The sequence below is a fragment of the Oncorhynchus mykiss genome, chromosome 2 (genome assembly GCF_057628025.1).
Source record: "Oncorhynchus mykiss isolate SJ-2025 chromosome 2, ASM5762802v1, whole genome shotgun sequence".
NCBI classification, from domain to species: Eukaryota; Metazoa; Chordata; class Actinopteri; order Salmoniformes; family Salmonidae; genus Oncorhynchus; species Oncorhynchus mykiss.
The window spans coordinates 1,566,042-1,592,500 of record NC_143023.1 but is presented as its reverse complement, the minus strand read 5'-3'; the positions used below and the strand labels follow the sequence as shown (position 1 = coordinate 1,592,500).

At 41.2% G+C, this 26,459-nt stretch overlaps 1 protein-coding gene across 2 annotated transcripts in view; it reads right to left on the bottom strand.

Moving 5' to 3' along the window:
• Window positions 1-26,459, bottom strand: part of LOC110512917 (CUB and sushi domain-containing protein 3) — a 522,509-nt gene that overhangs the window by 98,215 nt on the left and 397,835 nt on the right. For both annotated transcript variants that reach the window (XM_090215889.1, XM_090215891.1), the window contains exons 50-51: window positions 21,862-22,050; window positions 865-1,050 (exon numbers count right to left, since the gene is read on the bottom strand). In XM_090215889.1, the coding sequence (XP_090072015.1) occupies window positions 865-1,050; window positions 21,862-22,050 (375 nt within the window). The remainder of the gene's footprint in view (window positions 1-864; window positions 1,051-21,861; window positions 22,051-26,459) is intronic.

The window sequence follows — 26,459 nt, the reverse complement described above, 5'->3', positions numbered from 1 at the left end:
CAACACCTCACCAAAAGGGAGACAGTTTAATCTGTCGTTCATTAGTCAACACCTCACAAAAAAGGGAGACAGTTTAATCTGTCATTCATTAGTCAACACCTCACCAAAAGGGAGACAGTTTAATCTGTCAACACCTCACCAAAAGGGAGAAGTTTAATCTGTCAACACCTCACCAAAAGGGAGACAGTTTAATCTGTCAACGCCTCACCAAAAGGGAGACAGTTTAATCTGTCGTTCATTAGTCAACACCTCACCAAAAGGAGACAGTTTAATCTGTCATTCATTAGTCAACACCTCACCAAAAGGGAGACAGTTTAATCTGTCAACACCTCACCAAAAGGGAGACAGTTTAATCTGTCAACACCTCACCAAAAGGGAACAGTTTAATATGTCGTTCATTAGTCAACACCTCACCAAAAGGAGACAGTTTAATCTGTCATTCATTAGTCAACACCTCACCAAAAGGGAGACAGTTTAATCTGTCAACACCTCACCAAAAGGGAGACAGTTTAATCTGTCAACACCTCACCAAAAGGGAGACAGTTTAATCTGTCAACACCTCACCAAAAGGAGACAGTTTAATATGTCGTTCATTAGTCAACACCTCACCAAAAGGTGTGTGTTCTTTATTTCTTTACTTGAAAAAACAAGAATAAACCCCCCCATTGACATCCCTGACAGACAGACTGGTTCTGTAGTGTGTGTGTTAATCTCATCTCCCTTCCTACCTGGGCAGTCTGGTATTATGTTGTGGCTGCTCCATGAGTGTGTGTGTTAATCTCATCTCCCTTCCTACCTGGGCAGTCTGGTATTATGTTGTGGCTGCTCCATGAGTGTGTGTGTTAATCATATCTCCCTTCCTACCTGGGCAGCGAGGTATCTTGTTGTGGTTGCTCCATGTGCCGTCAGGCTGGCAGACGGTGGCGGTGAGATCCTTGGAGGAGAGCCTGAAGCCGTTGTTGCAGAAGTAGGTTAAACGTGCTGCCACGGAGTAATCAACAGCCTGGACGCCTCCATTCAGTGGAGCAGTGGGCACGCCACACGCCACGGCTAGGGGGAGGAACACACACACAGGGTGACACATGAGGCATCTGCACGCCACACGCCACGGCTAGGGGGAGGAACACACACACAGGGTGACACATGAGGCATCTGCACGCCACACGCCACGGCTAGGGGGAGGAACACACACACAGGGTGACACATGAGGCATCTGCACGCCACACGCCACGGCTAGGGGGAGGAACACACACACAGGGTGACACATGAGGCATCTGCACGCCACGGCTAGGGGGAGGAACACACACACAGGGTGACACGAGGCATCTGCACGCCACACGCCACGGCTAGGGGGAGGAACACACACACAGGGAGACACATGAGGCAGGCATCTGCACGCCACACGCCACGGCTAGGGGGAGGAACACACACAGGGTGACACATGAGGCATCTGCACGCCACGGCTAGGGGGAGGAACACACACACAGGGAGACACATGAGGCAGGCATCTGCACGCCACACGCCACGGCTAGGGGGAGGAACACACACAGGGTGACACATGAGGCATCTGCACGCCACGGCTAGGGGGAGGAACACACACAGGGTGACACATGAGGCATCTGCACGCCACACGCCACGGCTAGGGGGAGGAACACACACACAGGGAGACACGAGGCAGGCATCTGCACGCCACACGCCACGGCTGGGGGGAGGAACACACACAGGGTGACACATGAGGCATCTGCACGCCACACGCCACGGCTAGGGGGAGGAACACACACAGGGTGACACATGAGGCATCTGCACGCCACACGCCACGGCTGGGGGGAGGAACACACACAGGGTGACACATGAGGCATCTGCACGCCACACGCCACGGCTAGGGGGAGGAACACACACAGGGTGACACATGAGGCATCTGCACGCCACACGCCACGGCTAGGGGGAGGAACACACACACAGGGTGACACATGAGGCAGGCATCTGCACGCCACACGCCACGGCTGGGGGGAGGAACACACACACAGGGAGACACATGAGGCAGGCATCTGCACGCCACACGCCACAGCTAGGGGGAAGAACACTCACACAGGGTGACTGGGGAGGAACACACACACAGGGTGACACGAGGCATCTGCACGCCAAACGCCACAGCTAGGGGGAGGAACACACACACAGGGTGACACGAGGCAGGCATCAACACCCCACACGCCACGGCTGGGGGGAGGAACACACACACAGGGAGACACATGAGGCAGGCATCTGCACGCCACACGCCACGGCTAGGGGGAGGAACACACACACAGGGTGACACGAGGCATCTGCACGCCAAACGCCACAGCTAGGGGGAGGAACACACACACAGGGTGACACGAGGCAGGCATCAACACCCCACAGGACACGGCTAGGGGGAGGAACACACCTGCACCACACACAGGCCAATACACACACACACACACGTATATATATAATATATATAAATATGAGATTTGACCTTTATTTAACCAGGCAAGTCAGTTAAGAACAAATTCTTATTTTCAATGACGGCCTAGGAACAGTGGGTTAACTGCCTGTTCAGGGGCAGAACAACAGAATTGTACCTTGTCAGCTCGGGGGATATGAACTTGCAACCTTCCGGTTACTAGTCCAACTCTTTAACCACTAGGCTACCCTGCCGCCCCATGAACCGACTGGTACAGTGAATCAGATTACTGTCATACACATATCACAGTGAAATATGGGAACGATTACCCACGAACCAGCTTGTACAGTGAATCAGATTACTGTCATAAACATATCACAGTGAAATGGAGCTAAGAGCAGTAAAAACCATAGCCATTACGCTGAGACAAATGTCCTGTCAAATCAGACAGGCCAGTATTGATGCCTATTTGTGTCGTTAATCTTCAGTTAGTTAAAGCATCTCACGGAGGTGGCCCGACACACCAGAACATCACATCTCTACAGAACAGAAACTTCAGAGAACAAAGACTTAACAGTCCCAAATTTAGTCCAATCAGAGCAGGTGTTCTCAACCGTCTTGGGTGCGGGGACACCTTTTGTGGTAGTAAATTCATCAGGGTAACCCCCACCCCCACCCTCCTGTTATTAAATTATCAGAACACAACTTGAGTGAGATAAAATAACATAGAAAGAGTTTTGCTATAACCTTGGCAGTGTTTGGCTGGACCCACCATGTTCCTGGGCACTGGGGAAGGAACATTTTAAAGGCCCCTCTAAATGGCATCGAAGAGAGCATTTCTTTTCTTCAGTGTTCCAGCGAATTTAACTGCAATTCTACACATTTTGTCATGGGGTAGAGAGATGTTGTTGTTGTTGCTAGTTAATATCCTGCAATTCTACACATTTTGTCATGGGGTAGAGAGATGTTGTTGTTGTTGCTAGTTAATATCCTGCAATTCTACACATTTTGTCATGGGGTAGAGATATGTTGTTGTTGCTAGCTAATATCCTGCAATTCTACACATTTGGTCATGGGGTAGAGATATGTTGTTGTTGTTAGCTAATATCCTGCAATTCTACACATTTTGTCATGGGGTAGAGATATGTTGTTGTTGTTAGCTAATATCCTGCAATTCTACACATTTTGTCATGAGGTAGAGAGATGTTGTTGTTGCTAGTTAATATCCTGTAATTTTACACATTTTGTCATGGGGGTAGAGATATGTTGTTGTTGCTAGCTAATATCCTGCAATTCTACACATTTTGTCATGGAGTAGAGATATGTTGTTGTTGCTAGCTAATATCCTGCAATTCTACACTTTGTCATGGGAGTAGAGATATTTTGTTGTTGCTAGTTAATATCCTGCAATTCTACACATTTAGTCATGGGGTAGAGATATGTTGTTGTTGCTAGCTAATATCCTGCAATTCTACACATTTGGTCATGGGGTAGAGATATGTTGTTGTTGCTAGCTAATATCCTGCAATTTTACACATTTAGCCATGAGGCTGAGAGAAAACTTTGTCGTTTTAAAGCCTTTTAAAGCCTTTGTCACACGCACCGAATACAACAAGAATACCGTGCAATGATTACTTACAAGCTTATTTTCCACCATAATTTTCAAATAAATTCATAAAAAATCCTACAATGTGATTTTCTGGATCTTATTAATTTGCCTGTCATAGTTGAAGTGTACCTATGACAAAAATTACAGGCCTCTCTCATCTTTTTAAGAGGGAGAACTTGCACAATTGGTGGCTGACTAAATACTTTTTTGCCCCACTATATATATATCTCTCCCTTTGGTTCCTGCCCTATATATGTCACTCCCTTTGGTTCCTTCTCTATATATGTCACTCCCTTTGGTTCCTTCCCTATATATGTCACTCCCTTTGGTTCCTTCCCAATATATGTCACTCCCTTTGGTTCCTTCCCTATATATGTCCCTCCCTTTGGTTCCTTCCCTGTATATGTCACTCCCTTTGGTTCCTTCCCAATATATGTCACTCCCTTTGGTTCCTTCCCTATATATGTCACTCCCTTTGGTTCCTTCCCTATATATGTCTCTCCCATTGGTTCCTTCCCTATATATGTCATTCCCTTTGGTTCCTTCCCTATATATGTCTCTCCCTTTGGTTCCTTCCCTATATATGTCTCTCCCATTGGTTCCTTCCCTATATATGTCATTCCCTTTGGTTCCTTCCCTATATTTGTCATTCCCTTTGGTTCCTTCCCTATATATGCCACTCCCTTTGGTTCCTTCCCTATATATGTCACTCCCTTTGGTTCCTTCCCTATATATGTCATTCCCTTTGGTTCCTTCCCTATATATGTCATTCCCTTTGGTTCCTTCCCTATATTTGTCATTCCCTTTGGTTCCTTCCCTATATATGCCACTCCCTTTGGTTTCTTCCCTATATATGCCACTCCCTTTGGTTCCTTCCCTATATATGTCACTCCCTTTGGTTCCTTTCCTATATATGTACCTCCCTTTGGTTCCTTCCCTATATGTGTCACTTCCTTTGGTACCTTCCCTATATATGTCCCTCCCTTTGGTACCTTCCCTATATATGTCTCTCCCTTTGGTTCCTTCCCTATATATGTCTCTCCCTTTGGCTCCTTCCATAGGGATATGTCACTCCCTTTGGTTCCTTCCCTATATATGTCTCTCCCTTTGGCTCCTTCCATAGGGATATGTCACTCCCTTTGGTTCCTTCCCTATATATGTCACTCCCTTTGGTTCCTTCCCCAGACGTTATTGTTTCTGTTTCAGTTTCCTGTCTGTCTGCTGTTCAAGTTTCTTGTTTTGTATTTACTTCCGTTAATTTATTAAAACACTCACTGAACTTGCTTCCTGACTCTCAGCGCACATCATCACAAAGCACTTAACCAACAATGCAGTTTCAAGAAAACATTTACTAAATGTAGCGCCTTACAGTCAGATGCCGAGCAGATGCCATTCAAGGCGGTGATGCAACTGGTCAGGATGCTCTCGATGGTGCAGCTGTATAACCTTTTGAGGATCTGGGGACCTATCTACCGTGACATTAGGGTTATAGCCATGTTAATGTATTATCATAGAGTAGTATCTCAGGCTCAACACATCTAAACTCCCAGATACCTCAGGCTCAACACATCTAAACTCCCAGATACCTCAGACTCAACACATCTAAACTCCCAGATACATCAGACTCAACCCATCTAAACTCCCAGATATCTCAGGCTCAACACACAACACATCTAAACTCCCAGATATCTCAGGCTCAACACATCTAAACTCCCAGATATCTCAGGCTCAACACATCTAAACTCCAAGATATCTCAGGCTCAACACATCTAAACTCCCAGATACCTCAGGCTCAACACATCTATACTCCCAGATACCTCAGACTCAACACACAACACATCTATACTCTCAGATACCTCAGACTCAACACATCTAAACTCCCAGATACCTCAGGCTCAACACATCTAAACTCCCAGATACCTCAGACTCAACACACAACACATCTAAACTCCCAGATACCTCAGACTCAACACATCTAAACTCCCAGATACCTCAGACTCAACACATCTAAACTCCCAGATACCTCAGACTCAACCCATCTAAACTCCCAGATATCTCAGGCTCAACACACAACACATCTAAACTCCCAGATACCTCAGACTCAACACATCTAAACTCCCAGATACCTCAGACTCAACCCATCTAAACTCCCAGATATCTCAGGCTCAACACACAACACATCTAAACTCCCAGATACCTCAGACTCAACACATCTAAACTCCCAGATACCTCAGACTCAACCCATCTAAACTCCCAGATATCTCAGGCTCAACACACAACACATCTAAACTCCCAGATACCTCAGGCTCAAATCAAATACAATTTTATTTGTCACATGCGCGGAATACAAACCATACTGTGAAATGCTGACTTAAAAGCCCTTAACCAACAATACAGTTCAAGAAATAGAATTAATAAAATACTAAATAAACAATCAATCAAAAAGTGACAAGCATTTACATAACAATAACGAGACTATATACAGGGTATTACGGTACAGAGTCAATGTGGAGGCTATATACAGGGTATTACGGTACAGAGTCAATGTGGAGGCTATATACAGGGTATTACGGTACAGAGTCAATGTGGAGGCTATATACAGGGTATTACGGTACAGAGTCAATGTGGAGGCTATATACAGGGTATTACGGTACAGAGTCAATGTGGAGGCTATATACAGGGTATTATGGTACTGAGTCAATGTGGAGGCTATATACAGGGTATTACGGTACTGAGTCAATGTGGAGGCTATATACAGGGTGTTACGGTACAGAGTCAATGTGGAGGCTATATACAGGGTATTACGGTACAGAGTCAATGTGGAGGCTATATACAGGGTGTTACGGTACAGAGTCAATGTGGAGGCTATATACAGGGTATTACGGTACAGAGTCAATGTGGAGGCTATATACAGGGTATTACGGTACAGAGTCAATGTGGAGGCTATATACAGGGTATTACGGTACAGAGTCAATGTGGAGGCTATATACAGGGTATTACGGTACAGAGTCAATGTGGAGACTATATACAGGGTATTACGGTACAGAGTCAATGTGGAGGCTATATACAGGGTATTACGGTACAGAGTCAATGTGGAGACTATATACAGGGTATTACGGTACAGAGTCAATGTGGAGGCTATATACAGGGGGTACCGGTACAGAGTCAATGTGGAGGCTATATACAGGGTATTACGGTACAGAGTCAATGTGGAGGCTATATACAGGGTATTACGGTACAGAGTCAATGTGGAGGCTATATACAGGGTATTACGGTACAGAGTCAATGTGGAGGCTATATACAGGGTATTACGGTACAGAGTCAATGTGGAGACTATATACAGGGTATTACGGTACAGAGTCAATGTGGAGGCTATATACAGGGGGTACCGGTACAGAGTCAATGTGGAGGCTATATACAGGGTATTACGGTACAGAGTCAATGTGGAGGCTATATACAGGGTATTACGGTACAGAGTCAATGTGGAGGCTATATACAGGGTATTACGGTACAGAGTCAATGTGGAGGCTATATACAGGGTATTACGGTGCAGAGTCAAGGTGGAGGCTATATACAGGGTATTACGGTACAGAGTCAATGTGGAGGCTATATACAGGGTATTACGGTACAGAGTCAATGTGGAGGCTATATACAGGGTATTACGGTACAGAGTCAATGTGGAGGCTATATACAGGGTGTTACGGTACAGAGTCAATGTGGAGGCTATATACAGGGTATTACGGTACAGAGTCAATGTGGAGGCTATACACAGGGGGTATCGGTACTGAGTCAATGTGCAGGGGTACAGGTTAGTCGAGGTAATTTGTAAAGTGACCATGCAGAGTAAATAAACAGCGAGTAGCAGCAGTGTAAAAACTATGTAAATAGTCTGGGTGGCCATTTGATTAATTGTTCAGCAGTTTTATGGCTTGGGGGGGTAGAAGCTGTTGAGGAGCCTTTTGGACCTTGGCACTCCGGTACCGCTTGCTGTGTGGTAGCAGATAGAACCGTTTATAACTAGGGTGACTGGGGTCTCTGACAATTTTATGGGGCCTTCCTCTGACACCACCTAGTACAGTATATACAGTGGCAAGAAAAAGTATGTGAACCCTATGGAATTACCTGGATTTCTGCATAAATTGGTCATCAAATTTGATCAGATCTTGAGTCACAACAATAGACAAACACAGTCTGCTAAAACTAATAACACACAAATTATTGTATTTTTCTGTCTATATTGAATACATCATTTAACATTCAGTGTGGGTTGGACAAAGTATGTGAACCCCCTAGGCTAATGACTTCTCCAAAAGCGAATTGGAGTCAGGAGTCAGCTAACCTGGAGTCCAATCAATAAGATGTGATTGGAGATGTTGATTCGAGCTGCCCTGCCCAATAAAAAACACTCACAACATGTGAGTTTGTTATTCACAAGAAGCATTGCCTGATGTGAACCATGCCTCGACCAAAAGAGATCTCAGAAGAAAGATTAAGAATAAAAACTGTTGACTTGCATAAAGCTGGAAAGGGTTACAAAAGTATCTCTAAAAGCCTTGATGTTCATCAGTCTACGGTAAAGACAAAGTGTCTATAAATGGAGAAAGTTCAGCACTGTTGCTACTCTCCCTAGGAGTGGCCGTCCTGCAAAGATGACTGGAAGAGCACAGCGCAGAATGCTCAATGGGGTTAAGAAGAAATCCTAGAGTGTCAGCTAAAGACTTACAGAAACCTCTGGAACATGCCTAACATCTCTGTTGACGAGGCTCAATGGGGTTAAGAAGCAGAATCCAGAAATATCTGGAACATGCAAACATTCATTCATTAAAAATCCTATTTTTTCCTCATTTTGTCTGTCATAGTTGAAGTGTACCTATGATGAAAATTACAGGCCTCTCTCATCTTTTTAAGTGGGAGAACTTGCACAATTGGTGGCTGACTAAATACTTTTTTGCCCTACTGTATATATATATATATATATATAAAAATATGTAAATATATATATCTTAGGACATCTACTTCGTGCATGACACAGTACATTTTCCAAACAATTGTTTACAGACTGATTATTTCACTTATAATTAACTGTATCACAATTCCAGTGGGTCAGAAGTTCACATACACTAAGTTGACTGTGCCTTTAAACAGCTTGTAAAATTCCAGAAAAAGATGTCATGGTTTTAGAAGCTTCTGATGGGCTAATTGACATGATTTGAGTCAATTGGAAGTTTACCTGCGGGTGTATTTCAAGGCCTACCTTCAAACCCAGTGCCTCTTCGCTTGACATCATGGGAAAATCTAAAGAAATCTGCCAAAAAATTGGGAGCAATTTCCAAATGCCTGAAGGTACCACGTTCATCTGTATAAACAATAGTATGCAAGTATAAACACCATGGGACCACGCAGCCATCATTCTGCTCAGGAAGGAGATGCGTTCTGTCTCTTAGAGATTAATGTACTTTGTGAGAAAAGTGCAAATCAATCTCAGAACAACAGCAAAGGACCTTGTGAAGATGCTGGAGGAAACAGGTACAAAAGTATCTATATCCACAGTAAAATGAGTATCGACATAACCGAAAATGAGTATCGACATAACCTGAAAGGCCACTCAGCAAGGAAGAAGCCACTGCTCCAAAACCGCCATAAAAAAAGCCAGACTACAGTTTGCAACTTGGGAACAAAGATCGTATTTTTTTGAGAAATGTCCTCTGGTCTGATGAAACAAAATTAGAACTGTTTGGGCATAATGACCATTGTTATGTTGGGAGGAAAAAGGGTGATGCTTGCAAGCCGAGGGAACACCATCCGAACCGTGAAGCACGGGGTTGGCAGCATCATGTTGTGGGGGTGCTTTGCTGCAGGAGGGACTGGTGCACTTCACAAAATAAATGGCATCATGAGGGAGGAAAATTACGTGGATATATTGAAGCAACATCTCAAGACATCAGTCAGGAAGTTAAAGCTTGGTCGCAAACGGGTCTTCCAAATGGACAATGACCCCAAGCATACTTCCAAAGTTGTGGCAAAATGGCTAACGGGCAACAAAAATCAAGATATTCGAGTGGTCATCACAAAGCCCTGACCTCAATCCTATAGGAAATGTGTGGGCAGAACTGATCCACTTTTCATTTTCCATTTGTTTTGTCTTACACGCCTGGTTTCAATTCCCCAATGACTTGTTCATTATTTAAACCTCTGTTCCCCCATGTTAGTTTGTGAGTAAATGTTTGTATGTAATACGGTCCGTTATTGTGGGCTCGCATTACTGCGTTGTATTTGTTTGTATTTTGTGTAAATACGTTTTTTTACTCATATCTGCTGTCCTGCGCCTGACTCCTCCCACCACCAGCTCACACAGACTTTATAACAGTTGCATTACAACATGTCATTTAAATATATTTTTATTTGGATTTAATGTAATGCAATGGATTGTGGATATAATGGATTTAAGGTAATGGACATACACAAAATAGTTTAAATTGGTGAAGTTAAATGTAAAAAAATAACCTGTATTTAAACCCCCTTTGCTATGAAGTCGATAAACAAGATCTGGTGCAACCAATTACCTTCAGAAGTCACATAGTTAGTTAAATAAAGTCCACCTGTGTGCAATCTAAGTGTCACATGACAGTAAATATACACCTCTTCTAAAAAAGGCCCCAGAGTCTGCAACACCACTAAGCAACGGGCACCACCAAGCAAGCAGCACCTTGAAGACCAAGGAGCTCTCCAAATAGGTCAGGGTCAAAGTTGTGGAGAAGTACATATCAGGGTTGGGTTATCAAAAAAACGATCTGAAACATTGAACATCCCACGTAAATCCATTGTTAAAAAATGGAAAGAATATGGCAGCACAACAAACCTGCCAAGAGAGGGCCTCCCACAAAAACTCACAAACCAGGCAAGGAGGGCATTAATCAGAGGCAACAAAAATACCAAATATAACCCTGAAGGAGCTGCAAAGCTCCACAGCGGAGATTGGAGTATCTGTCCATAGGACCACTTTAAGCCGTACACTCCACAGAGTTGGGCTTTACGGAAGAGTGGCCAGAAAAAAAGCCATTGCTATAGCAAAAGAAAATGCAAACACGCTTGGTGTTTCGCCAAAAGGCAAGTGGGAGACTCCCCAAACATATGGATGAAGGTACTCTGGTCAGATGAGACTAAAATGTAGCTTTTTGGCCATCAAAGAAAACGCTATTTCTGGCGCAAATCTAACACCTTTCATCACCCCGAGAACACCATCCCCACAGTGAAGCATGTTGTTGCATGGATGTTTTTCATAGGCAGTGTCTGGGAAACTGGTCAGAATTGAAGGAATGATGGATGGCGCTAAATACAGGGAAATTATTGAGGGGAAACCTGTTTCAGTCTTCCAGAGATTTGAGACTGGGACGGAGGTTCTCCTTTCAGCAGGACAATGACCCTAAGCATACATAGATCCCGGTGGCTAGATGTGCCAAGCTTATAGAGAGATACCCCAAGAGACTTGCAGCTGTAATATCTGCAAAAGGTGTCTATATAAAGTATTGACTTTGGGAGGTGAATAGTTCTGCACGCTCTAGTTCAGTTTTTTTTCACTTATTTCTTGTTTGTTTCACAATAAAAAAAATATTTTGCATCTTCAAAGTGGTATGCGTGTTGTGTAAATCTAATGATATGACCTGCCAAAAAAAATCATTTTTAATTCCAGGTTGTAAGGCAACAACAGAGGAAAAATGCCAAGGGGGGGTGAATACTTTCGCAAGCCACTGTATTGAGATCTGGCTGTGGACCCTCAGCAATACATCCGTGGAACCCACTCTGAGAAAACCTGAATTAGAGGGACACAATATGAGCAAATTAAAGTACAAAGAAAGTAAATTAACAAAATTTCTAACATATCAATACATCTAAATGTTATGATTAACAGCCACAAGCCACGCTAGAGTGATGCTCTTACTAATCAGGGACCTAAAAACAGCAATTATGTCTGATTCACTGACAGCTACAGGCGGATTGTTACACAAGGCTGGATCTGGAGGAGAGGAGAGGAGAGGAGAGGAGAGGAGAGGAGAGGAGAGGAGAGAACAGAAGAGAGGAGGAGAGAACAGAAGAGTGGAAGAGAGGAGAGGGGGAGAGAACAGAAGAGGGGGAGAGAGAACAGAAGAGGGGGAGAGAGAATAGAAGAGGGGGAGAGAGAATAGAAGAGTGTGAGGAGAGAACAGAAGATTGGGAGAAAAAGGAGGAGAGAGCGAGGACAGAACAGAGAAAGGAAGAATAACAAGAGTAAGAAGAGCAGAGAAAGGAAGAGAACAGAGAATATATAAGACACATCTCTTCCTTCTTCTGTTTTCTCTGACACACTGAGGCCAGTGAAGAGGAGACCTGTGTTTGGCAAAGCAACAGAGAGAAATCTGAGTTTGACAGAGATTATCAGGACCGATTAGAACGGCGTCTGGGAGCCAAAGTCTGGGAGCCAAAGTCTGGGAGCCAAAGTCTGGGAGCCAGGCCATGATGGAAGGCTTTGGACGGTAGTACAAGTACCTTAATCGCCCTGATTTTCAACTGGGAGCCGATCAAGAGAAAATAAAACAACTGATAAAAGTATATCCTACTACTATCGCCTCTGTTACGCCCTGACCTTAGATATCTCTGTTTTCTATATATTTTGGTTAGGTGTGACTAGGTTGGGTACTCTAGGTTTTTGTATGTCAATGTTTTTTGTATGTCTAGGGTTTTTGATGTCTAGGGTTTTTGTATGTCTAGGGGTTTTGTATGTCCAGGGTTTTTGTATGTCTAGGGGTTTTTGTATGTCTAGGGGTTTTGTATGTCTAGGGGTTTAGTATGTCTAGGGGTTTAGTATGTCTAGGGGTTTTTGTATGTCTAGGGGTTTTGTATGTCTAGGGTTTTTGTATGTCTAGGGGTTTTGTATGTCTAGGGGTTTTTGTATGTCTAGGGGTTTTGTATGTCTAGGGGTTTTTGTATGTCTAGGGGTTTTGTATTGTCTAGGGGTTTTTGTATGTCTAGGGGTTTTGTATGTCTAGGGTTTTTGTATGTCTAGGGGTTTTGTATGTCTGTTTTGGCCTGATATGGTTCCCAATCAGAGACAGCTGTTTATCGTTGTCTCTGATTGGGGATCATATATTGGCAGGCCTTTTCCCCACTTTCTGGTGTGGGATCTTGTCTATGTGTTGCCCGTTTCATTTGTTATTTTGTTAGTTTGTTCAGTGTTCATTCTTTATTTTATTTTTTTATTTTTTGAATTTTACCCCTTTTTCTCCCCAATTTCGTGGTATCCAATTGTTGTAGTAGCTACTATCTTGTCTCATTGCTACAACTCCCGTACGGGCTCGGGAGAGACGAAGGTTGAATGTCATGCGTCCTCCGATACACAACCCAACCAGCTTCTTAACACAGCGCGCGTCCAACCCGGAAGCCAGCCGCACCAATGTACCAATGCTACACCGTGCACCCGGAAACCTTGGCTAGCGCGCACTGCGCCCGGCCCGCCACAGGAGTCGCTGGTGCGCGATGAGACAAGGAAAACCCTACCGACCAACCCTAACCCGGACGAAGCTAGGCCAATTGTGCGTCGCCCCACGGACCTCCCAGTCGCGGTCGGTTACGACAGAGCCTGGGCGCGAACCCAGGGACTCTGATGGCACAGCTGGCGCTGCAGTACAGCGCCCTTAACCACTGCGCCACCCGGGAGGCCCCTGCGCCTTGGTCTCCTTCATATGATGAACGTGGCGGCCTCACTTTAAATAAAGGTATATTCTACTACTATCACCTCACCTTTAAATAAAGGTATATTCTACTACTATCACCTCACCTTTAAATAAAGGTATATTCTACTATTCTATCACCTCACCTTTAAATAAAGGTATATCACCTCACCTTTAAATAAAGGTATATCACCTCACCTTTAAATAAAGGTATATTCTACTATTCTATCACCTCACCTTTAAATAAAGGTATATTCTACTATTCTATCACCTCACCTTTAAATAAAGGTATATTCTACTATTCTATCACCTCACCTTTAAATAAAGGTATATCACCTCACCTTTAAATAAAGGTATATTCTACTATTCTATCACCTCACCTTTAAATAAAGGTATATCACCTCACCTTTAAATAAAGGTATATTCTACTATTCTATCACCTCACCTTTAAATAAAGGTATATTCTACTACTATCACCTCACCTTTAAATAAAGGTATATTCTACTACTATCACCTCACCTTTAAATAAAGGTATATTCTACTATTCTATCACCTCACTTTTAAATAAAGGTATATTCTACTACTATCACCTCACCTTTAAATAAAGGTATATTCTACTATTCTATCACCTCACCTTTAAATAAAGGTATATTCTACTACTATCACCTCACCTTTAAATAAAGGTATATCACCTCACCTTTAAATAAAGGTATATTCTACTATTCTATCACCTCACCTTTAAATAAAGGTATATTCTACTATTCTATCACCTCACCTTTAAATAAAGGTATATTCTACTATTCTATCACCTCACCTTTAAATAAAGGTATATCACCTCACCTTTAAATAAAGGTATATTCTACTATTCTATCACCTCACCTTTAAATAAAGGTATATCACCTCACCTTTAAATAAAGGTATATTCTACTATTCTATCACCTCACCTTTAAATAAAGGTATATTCTACTACTATCACCTCACCTTTAAATAAAGGTATATTCTACTACTATCACCTCACCTTTAAATAAAGGTATATTCTACTATTCTATCACCTCACTTTTAAATAAAGGTATATTCTACTACTATCACCTCACCTTTAAATAAAGGTATATTCTACTATTCTATCACCTCACTTTTAAATAAAGGTATATTCTACTACTATCACCTCACCTTTAAATAAAGGTATATTCTACTACTATCACCTCACCTTTAAATAAAGGTATATTCTACTATTCTATCACCTCACCTTTAAATAAAGGTATATTCTACTACTATCACCTCACCTTTAAATAAAGGTATATTCTACTACTATCACCTCACCTTTAAATAAAGGTATATTCTACTACTATCACCTCACCTTTAAATAAAGGTATATTCTACTACTATCACCTCACCTTTAAATAAAGGTATATTCTACTATTCTATCACCTCACTTTTAAATAAAGGTATATTCTACTATTCTATCACCTCACCTTTAAATAAAGGTATATTCTACTACTCTATCACCTCACCTTTAAATAAAGGTATATTCTACTACTATCACCTCACTTTTAAATAAAGGTATATTCTACTACTATCACCTCACCTTTAAATAAAGGTATATTCTACTACTATCACCTCACCTTTAAATAAAGGTATATTCTACTACTATCACCTCACCTTTAAATAAAGGTATATTCTACTATTCTATCACCTCACCTTTAAATAAAGGTATATCACCTCACCTTTAAATAAAGGTATATTCTACTATTCTATCACCTCACCTTTAAATAAAGGTATATTCTACTATTCTATCACCTCACCTTTAAATAAAGGTATATTCTACTATTCTATCACCTCACCTTTAAATAAAGGTATATCACCTCACCTTTAAATAAAGGTATATTCTACTATTCTATCACCTCACCTTTAAATAAAGGTATATCACCTCACCTTTAAATAAAGGTATATTCTACTATTCTATCACCTCACCTTTAAATAAAGGTATATTCTACTACTATCACCTCACCTTTAAATAAAGGTATATTCTACTACTATCACCTCACCTTTAAATAAAGGTATATTCTACTATTCTATCACCTCACTTTTAAATAAAGGTATATTCTACTACTATCACCTCACCTTTAAATAAAGGTATATTCTACTATTCTATCACCTCACTTTTAAATAAAGGTATATTCTACTACTATCACCTCACCTTTAAATAAAGGTATATTCTACTACTATCACCTCACCTTTAAATAAAGGTATATTCTACTATTCTATCACCTCACCTTTAAATAAAGGTATATTCTACTACTATCACCTCACCTTTAAATAAAGGTATATTCTACTACTATCACCTCACCTTTAAATAAAGGTATATTCTACTACTATCACCTCACCTTTAAATAAAGGTATATTCTACTACTATCACCTCACCTTTAAATAAAGGTATATTCTACTATTCTATCACCTCACTTTTAAATAAAGGTATATTCTACTATTCTATCACCTCACCTTTAAATAAAGGTATATTCTACTACTCTATCACCTCACCTTTAAATAAAGGTATATTCTACTACTATCACCTCACTTTTAAATAAAGATATATTCTACTACTATCACCTCACCTTTAAATAAAGGTATATTCTACTATTCTATCACCTCACCTTTAAATAAAGGTATATTCTACTATTCTATCACCTCACCTTTAAATAAAGGTATATTCTACTATTCTATCACCTCACCTTTAAATAAAGGTATATTCTACTATTCTATCACCTCACCTTTAAATAAAGGTATATTCTACTACTATCACCTCACCTTTAAATAAAGGTATATTCTACTACTATCACCTCACCTTTAAATAAAGGTATATTCTACTACTATCACCTCACCTTTAAATAATGGTATTAGTTGTAATCCTAGTAAATAACATCTGTGACTGGTTGCACTTCCATCTACAAAGCCTTCTTCATTCCTGAACTAGCTAGTTAATAGATGCTAGGCAATTGCCAGCTGCTAGGTAGTCACTATGTAATTAATAGTTACTAGGTAATTAGTTACTAGTTAGTTAAAACTTACTAGCTAATTACTGGTTACTAGGTAGTTAATAGTAATTACTAGTTCATCTGTAGATAATAGTTACTAGGTAATTACTAGCTATTAGGAGGTTCATAGTTACTAGGTAATTGCTAGTTAAATGTAATTACTAGTTACTAGGTAGTTAATATTGACTAGGTAGTTACTAGTTACTGGGTAGTTAATAGTGACTAGGTAATACTCGTTCATAGGCAAGTACTAGCTACTAGGTAGTTCATAGTCAGTTACCAGATAATGACTAGTTGCTAGGCAACTACTAGGTAATAATTGTGTCGAGAATTACGTAGAAATGAATTGGATAGAAGGTTCATGAAGAGCTAATTAACAAGTACTTAAGGGGTGTAATTTCCTGCAGCTCTATCTTTCTAAAACACCATGCCGTTAGAGATAACGATTTAGAGACAATATATATATATTTTTGTATTTCCGTCGTCGTTCTTTTCAGACGACAGATCACAGAGACCATACCGTTCATGAATAATCCCCTCGTTCTGGTATCAAGTCATGTATGTAGTGATATCATGTATGTAGTATCATGTATGTAGTGATATCATGTATGTAGTGATATCATGTATGTGGTGATATCATGTATGTAGTATCATGTATGTAGTGATATCATGTATGTGGTGATATCATGTATGTAGTATCATGTATGTAGTGATATCATGTATGTAGTGATATCATGTATGTGGTGATATCATGTATGTAGTATCATGTATGTAGTGATATCATGTATGTAGTGATATCATGTATGTGGTCATATCATGTATGTAGTGATATCATGTATGTAGTGATATCATGTATGTAGTGATATCATGTATGTGGTGATATCATGTATGTAGTGATATCATGTATGTAGTGATATCATGTATATAGTGATATCATGTATGTGGTGATATCATGTATGTGGTGATATCATGTATGTAGTGATATCATGTATGTAGTGATATCATGTATGTAGTGATATCATGGATGTAATTGATATCATGTATGTAGTGATATCATGTATGTAGTGATATCATGTAGTTGTTCATATGGTTTCATTGATGTACACTACAACTGTTGCATAGCAGAGAGAATTCATCATTTAGGTTACACTACCATTGCATTCACCTATAGATTAATTAATGGTTATGATTTAGGGTACACTACCATTGCATTCACCTATAGATTAATTCATGGTTATGATTTAGGGTACACTACCATTGCATTCACCTATAGATTAATTCATGGTTATGATTTAGGGTACACTACCATTGCATTCACCTATAGATTAATTCATGGTTATGATTTAGGGTACACTACCATTGCATTCACCTATAGATTAATTCATGGTTATGATTTAGGTTACACTACCATTGCATTCACCTATAGTTGTGAAATAAAGTACAAGCTATTTTGTTTCTCCCACGTTCCACCTGATTACACAGTGTTGTTTAACCCCTAATAGTCTATTGTCTATGATATTTACCATTACAACTGTTTTAGATCGAAACAACATGCTCCATGTAGCTTTTTGATTCTGTTTTAAGACACCTTGGGGTTTCAGAAACAACATGCTCCATGTAGCTTTCTGATTCTCTGTTTTAGGACACCTGGGGGTTTCAGAAACAACATGCTCCATGTAGCTTTCTGATTCTCTGTTTTAGGACACCTGGGGGTATCAGAAACAACATGCTCCATGTAGCTTTCTGATTCTCTGTTTTAGGACACCTGGGGGTTTCAGAAACAACATGCTCCATGTAACTTTCTGATTCTCTGTTTTAGGACACCTGGGGGTATCAGAAACAACATGGACCATCACCATTACATGCACCTATAGATGGGAAATCAAGTATAAGGTATTCTCTTGTTCCTTTCTCTTACATTTCATTATGTCCTCCCACAGAGTTGTTTAAATAGTAGAGTAGAGTCAAATATAGTAGAGTAGAATATAGTAGAATAGAATAGAGTAGAATAGAATGTAGTAGAATAGAGTAGAGTAGAATAGAGTAGAATAGAATGTAGTAGAATAGAGTAGAGTAGAATAGAATATAATAAAGTAGAATAGAGTAGAATAGAATGTAGTAGAATAGAGTAGAATAGAATGTAGTAGAATAGAGTAGAGTAGAATAGAGTAGAATAGAATGTAGTAGAATAGAGTAGAATAGAGTAGAATAGAATGTAGTAGAATAGAGTAGAGTAGAATAGAATATAATAAAGTAGAATAGAGTAGAATAGAATGTAGTAGAATAGAATGTAGTAGAATAGAGTAGAATAGAATGTAGTAGAATAGAGTAGAGTAGAATAGAATATAATAAAGTAGAATAGAGTAGAATAGAATGTAGTAGAATAGAGTAGAGTAGAATAGAATGTAGTAGAATAGAGTAGAGTAGAATAGAATATAATAAAGTAGAATAGAGTAGAGTAGAGTAGAATATAGTAGAATATAGTAGAATAGAGTAGAGTAGAATATAGTAGAATAGAGTAGAGTAGAATATAGTAGAATAGAGTAGAGTAGAATAGAGTAGAGTAGAATAGAGTAGAGTAGAATAGAGTAGAATAGAATAGAGTAGAATAGAATAGAGTAGAGTAGAGTAGAATAGAGTAGAATAGAATAGAGTAGAGTAGAATAGAGTAGAATAGAATAGAGTAGAGTAGAGTAGAATAGAGTAGAATAGAGTAGAATAGAATAGAGTAGAATAGAATATAGTAGAATAGAGTAGAGTAGAATAGAGTAGAGTAGAATAGAATATAGTAGAATAGAGTAGATTTAGAATATAGTAGAACAGAGTACATTAGAGTAGAGTACATTTAGAATAGAGTAGAGTAGAGTATAGTAGAATATAATATAGTAGAGTAGAGTAGAATATAAGATAGTAGAGTAGAATATAGTAGAGTAGAATATAGTAGAATAGAGTAGAGTAGAGTAAAGTATAATAGAGTAGAGTATAATAGAGTAGATTATAATAGAGTAGAGTATAATATAGTAGAGTAGAATAGAGTAGAGTAGAGTAGAATAGAGTAGAATAGAATATAGTAGAATAGAGTAGAGCAGAATATAGTAGAGTAGAGTAGAATATAGTAGAGTAGAATAGAGAAGAGTAGAATATAGTAGAGTAGAATAGAATATAGTAGAATATAGTAGAGTAGAATAGAGAAGAGTAGAAAAGAGAAGAGTAGAGTATAATATAGTAGAATAGAATAGAGTAGAACTTCATTGATGCCAACTTGGTTAAATTGTTTGATCACCACAAGCATCAGCAATGATTACACACTACTTAAATACAACACACTACTGAAATACAACACACTACTTAAATACAACACACTACTGAAAAGACACCTGCACCTTAGGAGCTATAAGAGAAAGACAACCATCAACGATGTGTTCCTTTCTAGTTACCACCTTAGGAGCTCATTTTGGTTGTGGGTGACTAGATTAGTATTGTATTGTCAATTATTTGGCAGGTTGAGCTCCACGATCTTTGCAGCATTACTATATAATCACAGCTTCGGCATAATGGACCTGTCTGTGCTAGTTGAACAGACAGTGGTGTTAACGATACATTGTTTCAGAACAGAGCAGAACAGAATGACATGACACCTTCTACAATGTGTGGTTCCCAGGGTAACAAAGAACCCAATTAGGTGAACGGAACACAACAACGCTGTTTACGGAACCCGACACAGAAAAAGGGGTTTCGTGTGTCAAATGGCACCCTATTCCCTATTAAGTGAACTACTTTTGACCGGGGCCCATAGGAAGTAGTGCACTATCTAGGGAATAAGGGTGCCATTTTGGGAGGCACACACTGACACAGACAGCATGGTAATCAGGAAGGAAGTTAGCTAGCCAGAGTCATCAGGTGGTGGAATTGACAGAACAAAAGAAGATTGATTTCTGCTCTGTTTCTACTCGGCAGAACATTCTCCTCAATCAGAAGTTCAGCTACTGACATGGGGCTGAAGAGAGACTGTCAGACTAGCTACTCTCTGTGATAGGGGCTGAAGAGAGACTGTCAGACTAGCTACTCTCTGTGATAGGGGCTGAAGAGAGACTTCTGCTCTGTTTCTACTCGGCAGAACATTCTCCTCAATCAGAAGTTCAGCTACTGACATGGGGCTGAAGAGAGACTGTCAGACTAGCTACTCTCTGTGATAGGGGCTGAAGAGAGACTGTCAGACTAGCTACTCTCTGTGATAGGGGCTGAAGAGAGACTGTCAGACTAGCTACTCTCTGTGATAGGGGCTGAAGAGAGACTTCTGCTCTGTTTCTACTCGGCAGAACATTCTCCTCAATCAGAAGTTCAGCTACTGACATGGGGCTGAAGAGAGACTGTCAGACTAGCTACTCTCTGTGATAGGGGCTGAAGAGAGACTGTCAGACTAGCTACTCTCTGTGATAGGAGCTGAAGAGAGACCGCCAGACAAGCTACTCTCTGTGATAGGAGCTGAAGAGAGACCGTCAGACTAGCTACTCTCTGTGATAGGAGCTGAAGAGAGACCATCAGACTAGCTACTCTCTGTGATAGGGGCTGAAGAGAGACTTCTGCTCTGTTTCTACTCGGCAGAACATTCTCCTCAATCACAAGTTCAGCTACTGACATGGGGCTGAAGAGAGACCGTCAGACTAGCTACTCTCTGTGATAGGAGCTGAAGAGAGACCGTCAGACTAGCTACTCTCTGTGATAGGAGCTGAAGAGAGACCGTCAGACTAGCTACTCTCTGTGATAGGAGCTGAAGAGAGACCGTCAGACTAGCTACTCTACCCACAGGTCTCTCTCTACCCACAGGGCTCTACCCACAGGTCTCTCTCTACCCACAGGGCTCCACCCACAGGGCTCCACCCACAGGACTCTACCCACAGGGCTCTGGTCAAAAGTAGTGCATACTATAGAGAACAGGGTGCCTTTTGGAACACAGCCTAGATGAAGAAATAAATGTCTGCCAGCCAGCCAGCCAGCCAGGAAGCCAGCCACCCAGCAAGTCAGCCAGCCACCCAGCCAGGAAGCCAGCCAGCCAGCCACTCAGCCAGTAGACACAGTGCTCAGAGCTCTTACCTTGACATGCAGGTACCGTTGAGTCCCAGGTATAATACCCAAAGGCCGTCTTCTTACAGACAGCTGTGGCCTTTCCAATGAGCCGGTAGCCCCGGTCACAGCCCCAACGCACCACACTGTTGAGATGCCCTCCTGTCTGGCTCACTACAAAACCATGCTGGGGGGAGTCTGGAGTACTGCAGTACATCGCTGAGGAGAGGAGAGGAGAGGAGAGGAGAGGGAGGGGGAGGGGGAGGGGGAGGGGAGAGGAGAGGAGAGGAGAGGAGAGGAGAGGAGAGGAGAGGAGAGGAGAGGAGAGGAGAGGAGAGGAGAGGAGAGGAGAGGAGAGGAGAGGAGAGGAGAGGAGAGGAGAGGAGAGGGGGCGTACAGCAATTACAAAAGTTTGCTTGACTTTGATGTTAAAATGTTATTTACAGAAACATGTTAAAAATACATTATATTTATGAGAAATGAGAGAGATGGAGAGTCAGGTCTCTACAACATGGTGGGCATTACTGCTGTAGACTGAGGAGGAGAGTCAGGTCTCTACAACATGGTGGACGTTACTGCTGTAGACTGAGGAGGAGAGTCAGGTCTCTACAACATGGTGGACATTACTGCTGTAGACTGAGGAGGAGAGTCAGGTCTCTACAACATGGTGGACATTACTGCTGTAGACTGAGGAGGAGAGTCAGGTCTCTACAACATGGTGGACATTACTGCTGTAGACTGAGGAGGAGAGTCAGGTCTCTACAATATGGTGGACGTTACTGCTGTAGACTGAGGAGAGTCAGGTCTCTACAACATGGTGGACATTACTGCTGTAGACTGAGGAGGAGAGTCAGGTCTCTACAACATGGTGGACGTTACTGCTGTAGACTGAGAGTCAGGTCTCTTCAACATGGTGGACATTACTGCTGTAGACTGAGGAGAGTCAGTTCTCTACAACATGGTGGACATTACTGCTGTAGACTGAGGAGAGTCAGGTCTCTACAACATGGTGGACATTACTGCTGTAGACTGAGGAGGAGAGTCAGGTCTCTACAACATGGTGGACGTTACTGCTGTAGACTGAGGAGGAGAGTCAGGTCTCTACAACATGGTGGACATTACTGCTGTAGACTGAGGAGGAGAGTCAGGTCTCTACAACATGGTGGACGTTACTGCTGTAGACTGAGGAGGAGAGTCAGGTCTCTACAACATGGTGGACATTACTGCTGTAGACTGAGGAGGAGAGTCAGGTCTCTACAACATGGTGGACGTTACTGCTGTAGACTGAGAGTCAGGTCTCTTCAACATGGTGGACATTACTGCTGTAGACTGAGGAGAGTCAGTTCTCTACAACATGGCAGACATTACTGCTGTAGACTGAGGAGAGTCAGGTCTCTACAACATGATGGACATTACTGCTGTAGACTGAGGAGAGTCAGGTCTCTACAACATGGTGGACATTACTGCTGTAGACTGAGGAGAGTCAGGTCTCTACAACATGATGGACATTACTGCTGTAGACTGAGGAGGAGAGTCAGGTCTCTACAACATGGTGGACGTTACTGCTGTAGACTGAGGAGGAGAGTCAGGTCTCTACAACATGGTGGACGTTACTGCTGTAGACTGAGGAGGAGAGTCAGGTCTCTACAACATGGTGGACGTTACTGCTGTAGACTGAGGAGGAGAGTCAGGTCTCTACAACATGGTGGACGTTACTGCTGTAGACTGAGGAGGAGAGTCAGGTCTCTTCAAGATGGTGGACGTCAACACTGTACCCACTGAGCTGAGCAGTCACTTTAAAACATGAACCACACGATTCAATTGTTTTTATTTTTAAGTTTACGCAAATCATCAATGGCCCATAGGCACACATGTTCAATTTGCTTTCGCACAAAAAAAACAATATTGTGCATCCTGATACCACCGACAGTTATTTGTTAGGGAGGGGATGTTTTTACCCATCATTTCACACTCGATCAAGAACACCAAACAGATTCCATGTAAACACACAGCAGCCAATCAGAGGCTGCAACCTGCAGAAAGGAATTTAATGCGTCTCAACAAACTCCATCTGTCTACAACTAGAGCAAATCTCAGGCTACGTCCCACATGATACCCTACTCCCAGTGTAGCACACTACTTTTGACCAGTAGTGTAGTATGTGTAAGAAATATAGGGTGCCATTTGAGACGAAGCCTCGGTGTGCAAGAGAAGTAACAGACCCTACTTCAGTCTCGGTCTCCGAGGTCTCAGCTAACCCTGACTTGGTGTTTAAATTGGTTGCAACAGCGTCCCTCTCTCTCTCTCTCTCTCTCCCCCTCTCCCCCTCTCTCCCTCTCTCTCTCTCTCTCTCTCTCTCTCTTTGTCTCTCTCTCTCTCTTTCTCTCTCTCTGTCTCTTTCTCTCTCTCTCTCTCTTCCTCTCTCTCTCTCTCCCTCTCCCTCCCTCTCTCTCTCTCTCTCTCTCTCTCTCGTAGATAATGATGCATTAGCAGCATGTCAGCATACAATATGCACATAGACATACAGTGGTTACATAGACCACCATACAGAGGTTACATAGACCACCATACAGAGCAGTATATTACATTACATTACAACAAAAGACAGCAGTTACAAATCAAAAAATCTAATCAAATTTCATTGGTCAACTTACCCCACTCTCCCCTACACACGTGTTTATAGGTCAATTTACCCCACTCTCCCCTATACACGTGTTCATTGGTCAATTTACCCCACTCTCCCCTATACACGTGTTCATTGGTCAACTTACCCCACTCTCGCCTATACACGTGTTCATTGGTCAATTTAACCCACTCTCCCCTATACACGTGTTCATTGGTCAATTTACCCCACTCTCCCCTATACACGTGTTCATTGGTCAACTTACCCCACTCTCGCCTATACACGTGTTCATTGGTCAATTTACCCCACTCTCCCCTATACACGTGTTCATTGGTCAATTTACCCCACTCTCCCCTATACACGTGTTCATTGGTCAATTTACCCCACTCTCCCCTATACACGTGTTCATTGGTCAATTTACCCAACTCTCCCCTATACACGTGTTCATTGGTCAATTTACCCCACTCTCCCCTATACACGTGTTCATTGGTCAATTTACCCCACTCTCCCCTATACACGTGTTCATTGGTCAATTTACCCCACTCTCCCCTATACACGTGTTCATTGGTCAATTTAACCCACTCTCCCCTATACACGTGTTCATTGGTCACTTACCCCACTCTCCCCTATACACGTGTTCATTGGTCACTTACCCCACTCTCCCCTATACACGTGTTCATTGGTCAATTTACCCCACTCTCCCCTATACACGTGTTCATTGGTCAATTTACCCCACTCTCCCCTATACACGTGTTCATTGGTCAATTTACCCCACTCTCCCCTATACACGTGTTTAGCAGATGTTAAACGTAACGAAATGTTTGTGTTTCCAGCTCCAACAATGCGGTAATATCTAACAAATAATATCTAACAAATAATATCTAACAAATAATATCTAACAATTTCACAACACACACAATACACACAAATCTAAAGAAAATGAATGGAATTAAGAATATATAAATATATATTAGCAATGTCAGATCGGCATAGACTAAGATACAGTAGAATAGAAAACAGTATATACATATGAGATGAGTAATGCAACATATATATATACACATTATTAAAGTGGCCAGTGTTTCAGTATTAAAGTGGCCAGTGTTTCAGTATTAAAGTGGCTAGTGTTTCATTATTAAAGTGGCTAGTGTTTCAGTATTAAAGTGGCTAGTGTTTCAGTATTAAAGTGGCTAGTGTTTCAGTATTAAAGTGGCTAGTGTTTCATTATTTAAAATGGCTAGTGTTTCATTATTAAAGTGGCTAGTGTTTCAGTATTAAAGTGGCTAGTGTTTCAGTATTAAAGTGGCTAGTGTTTCAGTATTAAAGTGGCTAGTGTTTCAGTATTAAAGTGGCTAGTGTTTCAGTATTAAAGTGGCTAGTGTTTCAGTATTAAAGTGGCTAGTGTTTCATTATTAAAGTGGCCAGTGTTTCATTAGTAAAGTGGCTAGTGTTTTATTATTAAAGTGGCTAGTGTTTCAGTATTAAAGTGGCTAGTGTTTCAGTATTAAAGTGGCTAGTGTTTCAGTATTAAAGTGGCTAGTGTTTCAGTATTAAAGTGGCTAGTGTTTCAGTATTAAAGTGGCTAGTGTTTCAGTATTAAAGTGGCTAGTGTTTCAGTATTAAAGTGGCTAGTGTTTCAGTATTAAAGTGGCTAGTGTTTCATTATTTAAAATGGCTAGTGTTTCATTATTAAAGTGGCTAGTGTTTCAGTATTAAAGTGGCTAGTGTTTCAGTATTAAAGTGGCTAGTGTTTCAGTATTAAAGTGGCTAGTGTTTCAGTATTAAAGTGGCTAGTGTTTCAGTATTAAAGTGGCTAGTGTTTCAGTATTAAAGTGGCTAGTGTTTCAGTATTAAAGTGGCTAGTGTTTCAGTATTAAAGTGGCTAGTGTTTCAGTATTAAAGTGGCTAGTGTTTCAGTATTAAAGTGGCTAGTGTTTCAGTATTAAAGTGGCTAGTGTTTCAGTATTAAAGTGGCCAGTGTTTCAGTATTAAAGTGGCTAGTGTT